Consider the following 18,380-nt stretch of genomic DNA (forward strand, 5'->3'; position numbering starts at 1 on the left):
GTCTTTCACCTCCTTAGGCAGGTTTATTCCTAGGTATTTTATTCTTTTTGTTGCAGTGGTAAATGGGAATGTTTCCTTAATTTCTCTTTCTGATTTTTGTTGTTGGTGTATAGGAATGCCGTAGATTTCTGTGCATTAATTTTGTATCCTGCTACTTTACCAAATTCATTGATTAGTTCTGGTAGTTTTCTGGTGGCATCTTTAGGACTATCTATGTATGGTATCATGTCATTGGAACACAGTGAAAGTTTTATTTCTTCTTTTCCAATTTATATTCCTTTTATTTCTTTTTCTTCTCTGATTGCTGTGGCTAGGACTTCCAAAACTATGTTGAATAAGAGTGGCGAGAGTGGGCATCCTTGTCTTGTTCCTTGTCTTAGTGGAAATGCTTTCAGTTTTTCACCATTGAGTATGACGCCTGCTGTGGTTTTTCATATATGGCCTTTATTATGGTGAGGTAGGTCCCCTCTATGCCCATTTTCTGGAGAGTTTTTATCATAAATGGGTGTTGAATTTTGTCAAAAGCTTTTTCTGCATCTATTGAGATGATCATATGGTTTTTATTCCTTAATTTATTAATGTGGTGTATCACATTGATTGATTTGCATATACTGAAGAATCCTTGCATCCCTGGGATAAATCCCACTTGATCATGGTGTATGGTCCTTTTAATGTGCTGTTGGATTCTGTTTGCTACTATTTTGTTGAGGATTTTTGCATCTATGTTCATCAGTGATATTGGTCTATAATTTTCTTTATTTTGTGATATCATTTTCTGGTTTTGGTATCAGGGTGATGGTGGCTTCGTAGAATGAATTTGGGAGTGTTTCTCCCTCTGCAATTTTTTCGAAGAGTTTGAGAAGGATTGATGTTAGCTCTTCTCTTAATGTTTGATAGAATTCTTCTGTAAAGCCATCTGGTCCTGGACTTTTTCTTTTGTCAAAGATTTTAAATTACAGTTTCAATTTCATTACGTGTGATCAATCTGTTTATATTTTCTAATTCTTCCTGGTTCAGTCTTGGAAAATTGTAGCTTTCCTGACTTTATGATTCGTTTGTTCTTCTTTCTCTAGTTGCTTTAGGTGTAAGGTTAGATTGTTGATTTGAGGTTTTTCTTGTTTCTTGAGGCAGGATTGTATTGCTATAAACTTTCCTCTTAGAACTGCTTTTGCTGCATCCCATAGGTTTTGGGTCATTGATGATTTGTTTGTTCTTCTTTCTCTAGTTGCTTTAAGTGTAAGGTTAGATTGTTGATTTGAGGTTTTTCTTGTTTCTTGAGGCAGGATTGTATTGCTATAAACTTTCCTCTTAGAACTGCTTTTGCTGCATCCCATAGGTTTTGGGTCATTGCATTTTTGTTATCATTTTGTATATCTGCAGTGTCAGTTGTGATTTCTGCTTTTTCATATCTAATTTTATTGATTTGTGTCCTCTCCCTTTTTTTCTTGAGTAGTCTGGCTAAGGGCTTATTAATTTTGTTTATCTTCTCAAAGAACCAGCTTTTAGTTTTATTGATCTTTGCTATTGTTTTCTTCATTTCTATTTCATTTATTTCTGCCCTGATCTTTATGATTTCTTTCCTTCTACTGACTTTATGATTCGTTTGTTCTTCTTTCTCTAGTTGCTTTAGGTGTAAGGTTAGATTGTTGATTTGAGGTTTTTCTTGTTTCTTGAGGCAGGATTGTATTGCTATAAACTTTCCTCTTAGAACTGCTTTTGCTGCATCCCATAGGTTTTGGGTCATTGCATTTTTGTTATCATTTGTTTCTTGGTATTTTTTGATTTCCTCTTTGAGTTCTTCTGCGATCTCTTGGTTATTTAGTAACATATTCTTTAGCCTCCATGTATTTGTGTTTTTTTACAGTGTTTTTCCTGTAATTTATTTCCAATCTCATAGTGTTTTGGTCAGAAAAGATGCTAGATATGATTTCAATTTTCTTAAATTTACCAAGGCTTGATTTGTGACCCGTCCATAGGTCTGAAGTGGGTCTCTTGTAGACAGCATATAGATGGGTCTTGATTTTGTATGCATTCAGCCAGTCTGTGTCTTTTGTTTGGGCATTTAATCCATTTACATTCAAGGTTATTATTGATATGTATGTTCCTATTACCATTTTCTTAATTGTTTTGGGTTTGTTTTTGTGTGTCTTTTTCTTTTCTTGTTTTTACCGCCTAGAGAAGTTTCTCTAGCATTTGTTGTAAAGCTGTTTTGGTGGTGCTGAATTCTCTTAGCTTTTGCATTGGTGTACGTGGGGTGTTGAAGTCCCTTAGTATTATTGTGTTACTGTCGACTTCTCCTTTCATGGTTGTTAGCATTTGCCTTATGTATTGAAGTGCTCCTATGTTGGGTGCATAAACATGTATAATTATTATATCTTCTTCTTGGATTGATCCTTTGATCATTATGTGGTGTCCCTCCTTATCTCTTGTAACATTTATTTTTTTAAAGTCTATTTTATCTGATATGAATATTGCTATTCCAGCTTTCTTTTGATTTCCATTTGCATGGAATATCTTTTTCCATCCCTTCACTTTCAGTGTGTATGTGTCCATAGGTCTGAAGTGGGTCTCTTGTAGACAGCATATAGATGGGTCTTGATTTTGTATGCATTCAGCCAGTCTGTGTCTTTTGTTTGGGCATTTAATCCATTTACATTCAAGGTTATTATTGATATGTATGTTCCTATTACCATTTTCTTAATTGTTTTGGGTTTGTTTTTGTGTGTCTTTTTCTTTTCTTGTTTTTACCGCCTAGAGAAGTTTCTCTAGCATTTGTTGTAAAGCTGTTTTGGTGGTGCTGAATTCTCTTAGCTTTTGATTGTCTGAAAAGCTTTTAATTTCTCTGTCATATCTGAATGAGATCCTTGCTGGATAGAGTAATCTTGGTTGTAGGTTTTTTTCTTTCATCACTTTAAGTATATCCTGCCACTCCCTTCTAGACTTCAGAGTTTCTGCCGAAAAATCAGCTGATAATCTTATTGGGATTCCTTTGTATGTTATTTTTTGTTTTTCCCTCGCTGCTTTTAATATTTTTTCTTTGTGTTTAATTTTTGTTAGTTTGATTGATATGGGTCTTGGTGTGTTTCTCCTAGGGTTTATCCTGTATGGGACTCTCTGCACTCCTGGACTTGGGTGACTGTTTCCTTTCCCATGTTAGGGGAGTTTTCGACTATAATCTCTTCAAATATTTTCTCAGATCCTTTCTTTTTCTCTTCTTCTGGGACCCGTATAGTTTGAATATTTGTGTGTTTAGTGTTGTCCCAGAGGTCTCTGAGATTGTCTTCAATTCTTTCCATTCTCTTTTCTTTATTCTGCTCCTCTGCAGTCATTTCCACCATTTTGTCTTCCAGCTCACTTATTCGTTCTTCTGCCTCAGTTATTCTGTTATTGATGCCCTCTAGTGTATTTTTCATTTCAGTTACTGTGTTGTTCATCTCTGTTTGTTCTTTAGTTCTTCTAGATACTTGTTAAACATTTCTTGTATTTTCTCAATCTGTGCCTCCATTTTTTTTCCCGAGATTCTGGATCATCTTTACTATCATTACTCTGAATTCTTTTTCAGGTAGAGTGCCTATTTCCTCTTCAATTTTTTGGTCTTGTAGGTTTTTACCTTGCTCCTTCATCTGTGACATATTTTTCTGCCATCTCTTTTTTATTTTTTATGAGTTGGATTGTGTTCCTGTCTTACTGGTTGTTTGGCCTGAGGCTTCCAACTCTGGCGTTTGTAGGCTGTTGGATAGAACTGGGTCTTGGTGCTGAGCTGAGGACCTCTGTGAGACCTCATTCCAATGAATATTCCCTGGCATCTGAGGTTCTCTGTTAGTCCATTGGTTCAGATTCGGAGCTCCTGCTGCAGGAGCTTTGGCCCAACCCCTGGCTCATGAACCAATATCCGGTTCACTTGGGGGTTCCTCCCATCTCCTTGGGTGTCAGGGTTCCCCACTAGTGGCCAGCAGGTGCCCTAGTTGTAGGGAGACACTAACTCTAGACAAAGAATTTTAAAAAGCTATTGTACCCAGAATAACTAACACAATATTGAAGGAGAAGAACAAAGTTGGAGGACTGGAATTACCTGACTTTAAGAATTACCATAAAGGTACAGTAGTTAAGACAGTGTGGTATTGGTGAAAGAATAGACACACAGATCAATGAAACAGAATAGAAAGCCCAGAATAGATACACATAAGTATAGCCAACTGATCTTTGACCAAAGAGGAAAGGCAATACAATGGAAAAAAATAGTCTTTTCAACAAATTGTACTGGAACAACTGAATATTTATGGGAAAAATAATGAATCTAGATACAGGTCTTACACTTTTCACAAAAATTAACTCAAAATGGATCAGAAACCTCAATGTAAGATGCAGAACTCTAAAACTCATAGAAGACAACACAGGAGAAAATCTAGAGGATGTTGGGTATGATGATGGCTTTTTAGATTTAACACCAAAGGCATGATCTATTGAAAGAAATAATTGATAAGCCAGACTTCATTACAATTAAAAACATACCATATTGATACCATATGACCCAGAAATTTCACTCCTGGATATATAGCCAAAAAACCCCAAAATACTAATTCTAAAAGATACATGTACCCCAATGTTCATAGCAGCATTATTTACAATTGCCAAGATATAGAACCAACCTAAGTGTCCATCAACAGATAAACACGTAAAGAAAATATGGTATATATATACAATGGAATACTACTCAGCCAAAAATAAAAATGAAAATTTGACATTTGCAGCAAAATGGATGGATTTGGAGGGCATTACGCTAAATGAAATCAGTCAGACAGAGAAAGACATGTACTGTGTATCACTTATATGTGGAATCTAAAAATACAAAAAACTAGTGAATATAACAAAAGAAGAAGCAAACTTACAGATATAGAGAACAAACTAGTGGTTACCAGTGAGGAGAGGGAAGGTAGGAGGGGCCATGTAGGGGATTAAGGAATACAAACTATTAGGTATAGAATAAGCTACAAGAATATATTGTACTACACATGGAATATAGCCAATTTTTATAATTACTGTAAATGGAGTATAATCTTTAAAAATTATGAATCACTATATTGTACACATTTAACTTATATAATATTGTACAGCAACTATATGTCAATAAAAAATAATTAAAAAAAAAACAAAAAAACTTATGCCCTATGAAAGACATTGTCAATAGAATGAGAAGTCAAGTCACAGACTGGAGAAAATATTTTCAAAAGACATATCTGGTAAAGGACTCATCCAATATATACAAATATCTCTTGAAACTCAACAATAAGGAAACAAACAACATAATTTTTAAAAATGGGCAAAAGACCTAACAGATACCTCACCAAAGAGATATACAGAGGGCAAATAAGCATGTAAGAAGATACTCAACATTATATATTAAGGAACTTCCAATTAAAACATCAATGAGATACCACCACAAAACTACTGAATAGCTAAAATCCAAAACATTGATACTACCAAATGCTAGCAAAGATGTGGAGCAACAAGAATTCTCATTCAGTGTTGGTGGGAATGCACAATGGTTCAGCCACTTTGGAAGATAGTTTGGCAGTTTCTTACAAAACTAAACATGCTGTAACCATACAGTCCATAACTGCACTCCTTGGTATTTACCCAAAGGAGTTGAATACTTATATCCACACAGAAATCTGCATGCAGATGTTTATAGCAGCTTTATTCATAGTTGCCAAAACTTGAAGGCAAACAAGATGTTCTTCAGTAGGTGAATAAATTGAAGTATATCCAGACAATAGAATATTATTCAGCACTAAAAAGAAATTAGTTATCGAGTCATGAACAGACATGCAGAAAACCTAAATGCATGTTACTAAGTGAAGGAAGCCAATCTGAAAAGGCTACATACTCTGATTACAACTGTATGACATTCTGGAAAGGGTGAAAGTATGGAAACAGTAAAAAAATCAGGGGTTTCCAGGGATTAGAGGGTTGGGAGAAATGAATAAGCAGAGCACATAAGAATTTTAGAGTGATGAAACTATTCTGCATGATACATAATGGTGGGTACATGTCATTGTACACTCATCCAAACCCATAGAATGTACAACACCAAGAGTGAATCCTAATGTAAACTATGGACTTTGGGGGATAATGATTTGTCAGTATGGGTTCACTGATTGTAGCAAATGTACTAGTGGTGCAGGATGTTGATCTGGAAGAGGCTGTGCATATATCTGCGTGTGAGTATTTGGGAACTCTGCACTTTGAGTTCAATTTTGCTGTGAACCTAAAACTACTCTAAAAAATAAAGTTTATTAAAGAAAAAGCTATAAAAATATGCTTAAGGATTTAAATAAAATAAGAATAAAATGCGGAAAGTAATGAAAGCTACATATAGGACCAAATAGAACTTCTAGACCTGAAATACATAATACATGAAATGAAAAATTTACTGTTTGGCTTTAACAGAATACTAAAAACTGAAGAAGATCAGTGAACTCAAAGACAAGCAAGAGGAACATTCCAAACTGGAGTACGGAGATAAACAAGGCCAAAAAAAAAAAGGAGCCTCAGTGACCTGTGTCACAAGATCATGTGATTTAACATGCATGTAACTGGAATTGTAGTACTGAATAAAGAGGAGGAAAAGCAGAAAAATATTTGAAGAAAGAGTAGCTAGAAATTTTCAATACTTGAAAAAAAATCTTTAAACCAACAATTATAAAAAGCTCAATGAAACCCAAGCAAGATAAACACAATGGAAACCACATTGAGGCACATTATAAGTAATATGTCAAAAAAAATGTTAAAAGTTGCCAGAAAAAACACGTTACATTTAGGGAAGAAAGCTAATAATGCCCTTATTTCTTAACAGAAGCCAGAAGACAATGCAATGACATTTTTACTGTGCTAAAAAATTCTATATCTAGAGAAAATATCCTTCAAAAATCAAGGTGAAATAAAAACATGTTCAGACAAACGAAAGCTGAGAGAATTCATTGCTAGCAGACCACCACTGTAAAAAATGTTAAAGGAAGTTCTTCAGACTGATGAAAAATAATAATAGAAACCAGAATCTAAACAAAGAAATGGAGAATGCTAGAATTTGAAAATGTGAGTAAAAGTAAGAGACATTTCTCACCAGTTTAAATTTCTTGAAAGATAATTAATTGACAATATAATTTTACATTTTATATGGCAAAGCAAAGGACCTAGAATAACTAAGTCATTTTGAAACAGAAGAATAAAGTTGAAGGACTTACCCCACCAGATTACAAGTGACTATAAAGCTACAGTAATCAAGGCAGTGTGGTATTTGTCTAAGGATAGACATATAGATGATTGAAACAGAGTAGTGAGTCCAGAAATAAACACAGACCTATATGGTCAATTGATTTTTAACAAACATGTCAAGGTGATTCAATAGAGAAAGGCTGATCTTTTAAAAAATGGTGCTGAAACAATTGGATATCCATATGGGCAGAAAAATGAACATCAACCCTCACCTCATATCATATGTATAAATTAACTCAGAATGGGCCATAGATTTAAATGTAAAAATTAAAACTATAAAGTTCTAGAAGAAGATAAAAGAAAAATTATTTGTGATCTTAGCATAAGAAAAGATACTTAATGTGCAAAAATCCCAAGGCATAAAGGAAAAATATTTATAAGACTTTTGCAATAGTTAAAATGCCTGCTCTTTGAATAACACTGTTAGGAAAAAAATGCAAGGCAACAGACTAGAAAAATATGTTTGCAATACATACATCTGACTAAAGACTTAAGTTTTGAATATGTAATGGACATTTACAGCCCAATAAAAAGAAGATAAACAGCCTAATGAAAAAATAGACAAAAGATTGTAAAGCAATTATACTCTAATAAAGATGTTAAAAAAAAATAGACAAAAGGTTTGAACAGGAACTTCACCCAACAAATAGATACCTGAAAATGTGCTAAACATAGTCATCAAGGAAATGCAAGTTAAAATCAATACACTAGCCGGAATGGCTAAAATTAAAAAGACTGACAGAACCAAGTGTTAGCAAAAACATGGAGCAGCTTGGGTTTTTCATATATTGCTGTGTGAGTATAAAATTGTACAACCCAGAAGTCTGCTAGGAAGTTTCTTAAAATGTTAAACACAGATCCATCCAATGACCCAATAATCCTTTTCCTGGATATATACGCAAGAGAAAAAAATATGTCCACAAAAAAAGACATATAAGAATGCTCATTACAGCTTTATTCATAATAACCCCAAACTGGAAAAAGCCCAGGTATCCATCAGTAGGTGAATGCTTAAACAAATGCTGGGGCTTCCCTGGTGGCGCAGTGGTCGCGCGTCCGCCTGCCGATGCAGGGGAACCGGGTTCGCGCCCCGGTCTGGGAGGATCCCACATGCCGCGGAGCGGCTGGGCCCGTGAGCCATGGCCGCTGAGCCTGCGCATCCGGAGCCTGTCCTCCGCAACGGGAGAGGCCGCAGCAGAGGGAGGCCCGCAAAAAAAACAAATGCTGGAGCACTACTCAGCAATAAAAATGAGTGCACTACTTATATACATAATAACCTTGATGGATTTCAAAAACACTGTTAAGTGAAAGAATTCAGACACAAAAGAATGCATACCAATGGGCCCATTTTCATGATATGCTATAACCAACAAAACTACTCCAAGGTTTTAGAAATTAAACCAGTGCCTGCCTATGGTAGATTAGGTTTGACTGGAAAGTAGCATGAGGAAACTTTTTTGGTTGATGGATATATTCTGCATCTTGATTGGATTGTTGGTTACATCAGTGTGTATATTTATCAAAACTCATCAAACTGGAAAAAAGCTTTGTGGGAAGGCCGCGTGCTCTTTCTAACCTCACTTCTCCTTCGGCATGTAGGGTGGCAGAGGTTCGGACGGTCCCCGGCCTGTGGCCGCCTGGCCTCCGACGGCTCGGGCGCAGGGCAGGAGAGCCTGGCTGCCCTGAGTCTAGTGAGGCTGGCGCCACTGCCGGGCTGAGTCCGAGGCTCCCGGTCCCTGAACGCCTGGAGGGCAGCGGCCTGGTCTGGCCTCCGCCACGTTGTCGGTGAGACCTCAGAAAGCCCAGAAGCGGCCCCGGGTCTGTGTTCCCACGCCGGGAGATGCGGCGAGGGGGTTTTAATTTTTGTTCAGGTGAAAGATGGATGCTTGAAGCATAGACTGCTGCTAGCTGACTACTTACTATCTGGGAGCACACAGCTGACCTAAGGATGTCCTCGGTGAGGAACTTGACAACTTGATCTTTGGGAGCTGCTTAGAGTATTCAAAATTTCCAGGATTGCTAAAAAAAAATAGTGCTTTTGGATAGTCCATAATGTACATCTAAAACAGTGGGGCTATAAATAAAATAATTTAATGTGAAAAAAAAACTCATCAAACTGTACGGCTAAAACCTATGCATGTCAATGATTGTAATTTCACAATTAAAAAATGCTGTGGTATTTATATTATCTGGGATTCATTTAAAGAGTGATATACCACTGTTATTTTTTAACAGTTTTATTGAAGTGTATAAGGGACAAACTGCTAATGCTTAAGGCATACAATTCAAAAGCTTTGATATATCACCACAATCAATGAATATATACAATTATATATAATGATATATATGTATATCTCAAATGTTTTCTTCATGTCTTTTACAATCCTTCCTTCTTGTTCCTCTTTGCCCCTCTCCTATCCTTAAGAAGCCACTGATTTGCTTTATATCCTTAAATAGATTAGTAGTTTGCATTTTCTAGAATTTTATATAAATGTACATTAATTACTCTTTTATCTAGCTTCTTTTCCTCAGCAAAATTATTAAAATCAAAATTATTATCTCAGATTCACTCATGTGGTTGCATGTATCAATTGTTCACTCTTTTTTATTACTGACTAGTATTCCATTGTATGAATATCCTATACTATGTTTATACTTTCACCTGTTGATTGATATTTGTTTCTGGTCTGGGGCCATTACAATTAAAGTTGGTAAAAATATTGGTATACAAGTCTTTGTATGGGCATTTGCATTCATTTTTCTTGGGTCAGTACCTAGGAGTGGAATGGGTAGATCACATGTGAGATACAAATTTAACTTTCTTCTTTTCTCATATATGCTTTCTAAACAGTGCTTTAGCTGAATCTCATAAGATTTGATATGTTGTATTTTCAGTTCATTAAAATATATTTTAAAATTTCTCTTGAGACTTCGTTGACCCATGTGTTGTTATAAATGTGTTAATATACAAATATTTTGGAATTTTCTAGCTATCTTTCTCTTATTTCTAATTTAATTCCATTGTGGTCTAAAGTTTTTTTATGGTCCATAATATGGTCCATCTTAAAGAATGTGCTATGGCACTTGAGAAGAACATATATTCTGGTGTTTTTGAATAGAATGTTCTATAAATGTTGGTTAGGTCAAGTTGGTTGATAGTGATGTTCAGGTCATCTGATTTTCTGCCTACTTGTTCTACCAGTTATTGAGAGAGGAGTGTTGAAATCTCCAATTATAATTGTGTATTTATGTCTCCTTTCAGAGCTATTAGTTTTGATTGTTTGTTTCATGTATTTTGAAGTTGTTAAGTACAACACATTTTGGTTTGTTATAACTTCTTGGAGAATCAATTGCTGAGTTTGCTAATTTATACAGGCAGAGATCTGAGGAATATAGGTGGAAATGGGTATTAAGGGTATAGGATAATGATGGAAGGAATATAAAGTCGGATCAGGTCAAAGTTAATATGGTTCCACTGAGCGGAGATTCTGGGTACAGTGTTGTAGGTTAAGGATTAGAGATGGCTTTAAGAATTTGTTTTTTGGTTGGCTGATAATGGACCAAAATGTGGCCTTTACTAAGTGGAGCTGAAGTGTCAGAACTGTCTTGGTATACTCTAAAGAAAGGTATCCAAAGGTGTAGGGACGTTCTAACGTTAGAGAGGACTTATCATGATGACCTGCCTGGTCGCTCCAGGAGGGTCCAGATAACATACCTTTCACCACAATTGTGAGAAGTAAACTTGTGAGGGTGAGCCCCGACATCCTTGAAGAGCTCTGTGGTCACTCTTCTGTAGGTCAGAAGTTATAGTGAGAGCTGCTGCCTCTCTGAACTGGGGCCTTAAATACAATAAGGGTAATTGGATCCTGAGGGTGAGGGGGCTAAAGGGCAGCATTTAATCGCCAGAGGAAATGTAGGCGTGGTTACCATAATGGGGACAAAGCAGTAATGAGAATAGTCTGACTTGCAGAGACCCAGGGCACTGGCTAGTTGATTATGATGTCCTTAGAAGAGAAATAGGTAGGTGATGTATTAGTTTGCTAGGACTGCCATAACAAAATACCACAAACTGAGTGGCTTAAACAACAGAAATGTACTTCCTCACAGTTCTGGGGGCAGGAAGTCCAAGATCCAGGTGCCAGCAGCGTTGGTTTCCTCTGAGGCCTCTCTCCTTGGCTTGCAGATGGCCACCCTCTTGCTGCCTCTTTACACAGTCTTTTCTCTGTGTGTGTGCATCCCTTGTCTCTCTTGGTGTGTCTAAATTTCCTCTTCTTATAAGGATACCAAACATATTGGATTGGGACCCACACTAATAGCCTAATTTTACCTTAATCACCTCTTTAAAGCCCTTGTCTCAAAATACTATTACATTCTGAGGTACTACTTTCTTAGGGCTTCAATATGTGAATTTTGGGGAGAAATGATTCAGCCCATAACAGACAGTCTTCTTGTAAATTCTTAATCTGTGTAAGCAGTAGAGTTCTAGGTCAAGTGTTTCTAACTTGAAACACTAAAAAAAAAATTCACAGTCCCTTAACCTATTCCTATAGAACCAGAACTTCTTGAATGAAGGGGAGACTGGGTCCCTTAGAGAATGTATCATGCTACACTGCCAAGAATGCATACTGTTAATATTTATCCCAGCTTTCCCCATAGGGATCTATGGCCTTTTACTAGGGTGACTGTGCATTGCGGATAAGGAAATATCAGAAATTTCAGGGATTACTGAACAGTGGCTCTGAGTTCACACTAGCTCTGGGAGACCCAAAACATCACTGGGGTCTACAAGTCAGAGTAAGGACTTGTAAAAGTCCGGTGCTCTACAGAATTTTAGATCAGGTTCATCTCACAGTGGGTCCACTGAATCATCCTGTGGTTATTTCCCCTGTTCCAGAATGTATACTTGAAATAGAAATATTCAGAAACTGGCAGAATCCCCACATGTGATTCTTGACCTGTGGAGTGAGGGCTAATATGGGAGGAAAAGGCGAAGTGGAAGCCACTAGAGCTGCCTATGCCTATGAAAATAGCACATCATAGCAATACTACCTTTCTGGAGGGATTTCAGAGATTAATGCTACCACCAAGGACTTGAAATATGCAGGAATGTTGACTCTCACCATTCAACTCATCTGTTTAGCTTACATAGGAAACACACGGATCCTAGAGAAAAACAGTGGATTATTGTAAACTTAACCACTTGGTGACTCCAATTACAGCTGTTGTTTCAGATAGGGTTTCACTGCCTGAGCAAATTAACACATCTCATGGTACCTGGTGTGTAGCTATTGATATGACAAACGGTTTTTTTTCCCTCAATACCTGTTGGTAAAACCACCAGAAGCTATTTGCTTTCAGCTGGTCAGGTCAGCAGTACACCTTCACGGTTCTGCTTCATGTCATAATTTAGTCTGCAGGGAGCTTTCCCTTCAGCAGGACATCACACTGGTCCATTACATTGATGGTATTGTGCTGATTGGACCTAGTGAACAGGAAGTAGACTTAGCTGGTAAGACATTTGCATGTCAGAGGGTGAGAAATAAATCTGACAAAATTTCAGGGGCCTTCCCCCTCAGTGAAATTTCCAAGGGTCCAGTGGCATGGAATATGTCAAGATATACCTTCTAAGGTGAAGGATACATTGTTGCATCTGGTTCCCCTTCAACCAAAAAAAAAGAGACACAATGCCTAGTGGACCTCTTTGCATTTTAGAGGCAACATATTCCTCATTTGGATGAGTCCTCTGGTCCATTTACTTAGTGGTCTGAAAAGCCAGTAGCTTTGAGTGGGGCCTAGAATGACAGAAGATTCTGCAACAGGCTCAGGCAGCTATTCAGGGTACCTAGTCCCTTGGGCCATATGACCCAGCAGATCCAATGATGGCTGAAGTGTCAGTGGTAGATAGAGATGCTCTTTGGAGACTTTGGTAGATTCCTGTAGGTATAGAGCACAATGATCTTCTTTTTATTTGACTTAATTTTAGAGCCAGAACCTGAAGAACCTGAAGACGTTTTAGTAGGTGAAAAACTTGAAAAGATAGAAGAAGAGGCTAAGAAGGAAGAGGAAGAAGAAATAGAAATAGTTTCAGAACAATCAACAATACCAGCCAATTTGGAACGACTTTGGTCCTTTTCCTGTGACTTAACCAAAGGCCTTAATGTGAGCAGCCTTGCCTGGAATAAAACAAATCCAGTAAGTTATCAAACATTTTAGTAATTCTGTCTCTAGCATTTAAGGGCACTTGTCAAGTACTAATGAAAGCTTTTTTTTCTCAGTTATTAGGCAAAGGATTTATATTGACATAACCCCTAGTTTTAAAATTCCTCTAAAGACAAGTTCATGTTTTTAAACGGGGAAAATGCAAACAGTTACAAAATGATGTTTTTCTCCTTTAATATGAAAATGTCACCATTTTTATTTTAGGAGATGTACTTGGGACATGGCATTCTCTGAATCCATATGAGATATTAAGAGAACAAGAAGATAATATATATTTATTTAGTTTAACATGGTACGAAACTCATGTGCCCAAATTTGTATTCTCTTTAAAGTAATCATATATGGAAGTATATACTTAATCCAGTGACCCTGAACATGTGCAAAATAATTTTGAGATTCCTTAAAATACTATTACTACTAATAGTAGCAAATACTTAAACAGCACCTACTATGTACCAGGCACTATTGTAAATGTTTTACTTGTATTATCACAACTCTACTATTTTCCTCATTATGTTGATGAGGAAACTGAAGCACAGAAAGGATAAATAACTTGCCCAAAGTTATATAACCAGTAAGTGAAACAGAATTCAAACCCAGACTTCTGGCTCCAGAGTTCTTGCTTTTAACTACTGCACTGCTAAGAAGAATCATCAAGTGGGAGAATGGTATGTTTGCTTGTCAAAAAGAGATGATTATAGAATAATGAGACTTATTTTTTCCTGAGGTTTATAAACTCGTTCTGAAGACATGATTCTCCACCAGTAATTTCAAAAATCTTCTGTGTAATGGCAGTATCTTTGGAATAAATATTTGGTGTATTTTTAAAACGGTCAAAACAAATTTGTTTAAACTGTCTTGTATTATCCATGTTTTAAGAATTAGCCTTATTATATTATTGCTACACCTTATAAGGTACTGTGCACAAATATGATAGTTGTTATGGCTATTAAATGGGTGAATGGAGTCAAAAGGTACAAACTTCCAATTATAAAATAAATAAGTCATGCTGTAATGTGCAGCATGGTGACTATAGTTAATAATACTGCATTGCATATTTGAAAGTTGCTAAGACAGTAGATCTTAAAAGTTCTCATCACAAGAAAAAAATTCTCTATGTATAGTGATGCATATTAACTAGACTTTTTGTGGTGATCATTTCACGATATATACAAATATTGAATCATTATGTTGTATACATGAAACTAATATAATGTATGTCAATTATACCTCAATAAAAAAATTAATGCTAAAAAACCTAAAAAAATTATTTTTGTTGAAACCTAAATTACACAATTCTTAAATTATGTATATTATTTTTGAATAAAATAAAATACTTTTAGTATGGATTTGTCTTTATAAAACTATTTGGGAACATCTTGTAGATAAGTGAGATTTAATAAATCAATAATAACCATGTAATAAGAACAGATTAATCATTTTAAGAAACTGGATATACTAGCATTTAAACATTATTATTGCTATTGAGAATAAGATTAATTTTGAATGAAGCTAAAAAATATATGACAGATGCCATCTATCATATTTATTAATTCATTCTACAAATATTTATTGAACATTAACTCTGTGCCAGGAACTCTGTTAAAGCGCTGGAGATACTGTAGTAATTTAGTCACACATAGACACTGACCATATAATACTTTCCTATGTGCTTTAATAAAGAAAATAAATAATGCTGTGGGAACACATAAGAGAGGCTTGTGAATGCTTCTTAGAGGAAGTGACACCTATGCTGAGTCTAGAAGAGATGAATAGGAGTTTGTCAATGTCAGGCTAAGAGTAGTGGTGAAGAGTATTTTAAGGCAGAGGGGATTGTGGAGACACGATGTTGGCTTGAAGGTAGGGTGGTGGCAGGACTGTGTCTGTAATATTTCTGATTACAGAGAAGAGGCAGGGTTTGGTCGATCATTAAACTTTTGTCCATACATACTTATAGAGTTGATCTTGAACAACAAGGGGGTTGGGGTGCCAACCCCCCATGCAAATGAAAATCCAAGTATAACTTTTGACTCCCCCCAAACTTAACTACTAATGCCTACTGTTGACTGGAAGCCTTGCCAATAACATAGTCAATTAACACATATCTTGTGTGTGATATGTATTATATACTGTATTCTTACAATAAAGTAAGCTAGAGAAAAGAAAATGTTATTAAGGAAATCATCAGAGAAAATACATTTATAGTACTGTATTTATCAATACCGTTAAGCTTATGTCATCTGTTTAACAGATAAATGTCAGTACCTGCATCAATACTGTCTTATATGATACAAAACACTGTTGATGTTACATGTATTACTAACACCAGACACCAAAAATGAAAATATCATGTGAAAAATAAATTCATATTTATTTACAGGTATAATGATTTATGCATTGATAATGAAGAAGCAGCAATATGATTGCTTTATGGTAGTCTAGTGTAATTGATATGATTGCTTCAGGATAGCCTAGCCTATAAACTAATGAATGAATTATTATAAAGTTTTTATGACATACAGTATTATAGTCATTCATAATACAGTATTGGAAACACTGTTACATTAAAAAAAAACCTACTTACCTGTGATGATAGGCTGATATGCAGTTTCTCCAATTATGAGAGAGAGGCATACTGTATGGTAATGTAGTTCTTTGAAAGCAAAGCTATAAAACAGTAAGAAAACTCACATATTATTAATTTTATCTACAAATATTTTATGCATTCCTGACATATCTTCTTAATTTTTTTGATATTTCTAGGTTATGCAGTTTGCGAAATTTTCAAATTATCTCAAATCTCTAAAAAATTTTCAATGCATTTATTTAAAAGAATCCACATATAAGTGGACCTGCACAGTTCAAACCTGTGTTGTTCAAGGGTCATCTGTATAAGCACTTCTGGAAATGACCTGCTGTATTAATCAGCTCGAGCTGCCATAAGAAAATACCATAGACTGGATGGCTTATACAACAGAAATTTATTTCTTACAGTTCTGGAGGCTCTGAAGCCCAGGATAAAGGTGCCAGATGAATTTGGTTCCTGGGGAAGGCTTTCTTCCTGGCTTGGCTGTATCCTTGCATGGTGGAGAGAAAGAGCTCTTGTGTCTCTTCCTCTTTCTGTAAGGAACCCAATCCTATCAGATTAGGACCCCACCCTTACGACTTCATTTAACCTTAATTACCTCCTAAGTGTCCTATTTCCAAATATAATCACATGTTATTAGGTGTTAGGACTTCAGCATATCACTTTTAGGGGAGGAGATACAATTCAGTCCATGGTACCTCCCTTTAAAAATAAATGTCTTGGGACTTCCCTGGTGGTGCAGTGGCGAAGAATCCGCCTGCCAATGCAGGGGACACGGGTTCGAGCCCTGGTCCAGGAAGGTCCCACATGTCGCGGAACAACTAAACCCGTGCGCCACAACTACTGAGCCTACGTGCCACAGCTACTGAAGCCCGTGCTCTAGAGCCCGTGCTCCGCAACACGAGAAGCCGCGGCAACGAGAAGCCTGTGCACCGCAACAAAGAGTAGCCCCCGCTCGCCGCAACTAGAGAAAGCCTGCGTGCAGCAATGAAGAACCAATGCAGCCATAAATAATAATAATAATAAATAAATTTTTTTAAAAATGGCTTTTATTTTACATTTGAAATTATTAGGTCATTATTAAAAACCCATAAGACACTATAATGCAATAATACAATTTTTGAAGATTATCTCAATATGTAAAATAGCTTGTCAGCAATTGGTGTTTTTTGAGTGTTTATTCTTCAGCCTAAAAATGTGATTATTTTTACTATTATTTTGCTTAGGAAGATGGATATGTAGAGTGAAAATAGTTGGTATATTGGTATTTTTTAACCTCAATTGAAATGTCATCACTATTTTAACACAGTTCATTAATATGCATCTTTATACATTTGCTGATATTTTTATGCTGTCTTCTCTTATTTTTAATTTTTCTGTTTTTTAGGACCTTTTGGCTGTTGGCTATGGGAACTTTGGATTTAAGGAGCAAAAAAGAGGATTGGCTTGCTGCTGGTCAATAAAGAATCCCATGGTAACTAAAACAGGAATAAGACCTATTTTTATTTAATTAAATGTTCACATAATTCTCATAAAGTAGTTAGTTTTATGTGATCATTAAACAAACTCAAGAAAGTTTTACCAAGCAAGACTTTACTTTCTTTGGTTTAAATCTATAACAATAAAACAATTAAAATTTGTTCTTACACTTTATAGGATAAGGTAAATTCATTTAATAAATATTTATTGAACATCTACTATGTGCTGTTAGATATGATGATCTAGGGCTGAACCATTATTGTTTATCACTGCCTGTTATACAGAAGAATATATTTGCAAATAAAAATTCTTTAAAAATTAAGTTTCATTTACTACTGGGTTGTTTCTCAATATATAAATAACTCCTTATCACTTTATAAAATATATTTCTGCTATCCTCGATAGATAGAAAATAGATTAATATAACTCTCTTACTGCCATGAATTTTTCAAAGAGAATGAACAAGAATCAGTTATGCTTGGGCTTCCCTGGTGGCGCAGTGGTTGAGAGTCCGCCTGCCAATGCAGGGGACACGGGTTCGTGCCCCGGTCTGGGAAGATCCCACATGCCGCGGAGCGGCTGGTCCCGTGAGCCATGGCCACTGAGCCTGCGCGTCCGGAGCCTGTGCTCTGCAACGCGAGAGACCACAACAATGAGAGACCCGCATACCGCAAAAAAAAAAAAAAAAAAAAAAAGAATTAGTTATGCTTTTCGTTAAACAGTCCTAGTCAACCTGTTACTTTACAGCTTTAGTTTTAAGTCACAACTGAAACGTAAAGTGGAAAACTTAGAAGACGATCAGAAGAGCATATAAAAACGA

General features: G+C 36.0%; 1 protein-coding gene across 1 annotated transcript in view; it reads left to right on the forward strand.

Moving 5' to 3' along the window:
• The window catches only part of DNAI4 (dynein axonemal intermediate chain 4), a 100,950-nt gene extending 83,359 nt beyond the window's left edge, over positions 1 to 17,591 (forward strand). Inside the window, 2 exon segments of the mRNA XM_024119870.1 lie at positions 13,259 to 13,467; positions 17,469 to 17,591. Of these exon segments, the coding sequence (XP_023975638.1) occupies positions 13,259 to 13,467; positions 17,469 to 17,591 (332 nt within the window).
• The last annotated feature ends 789 nt before the right edge of the window (positions 17,592 to 18,380 follow it).

Source organism: Physeter macrocephalus, chromosome 4 (assembly GCF_002837175.3).
Source record: "Physeter macrocephalus isolate SW-GA chromosome 4, ASM283717v5, whole genome shotgun sequence".
Taxonomy (NCBI): domain Eukaryota; kingdom Metazoa; phylum Chordata; class Mammalia; order Artiodactyla; family Physeteridae; genus Physeter; species Physeter macrocephalus.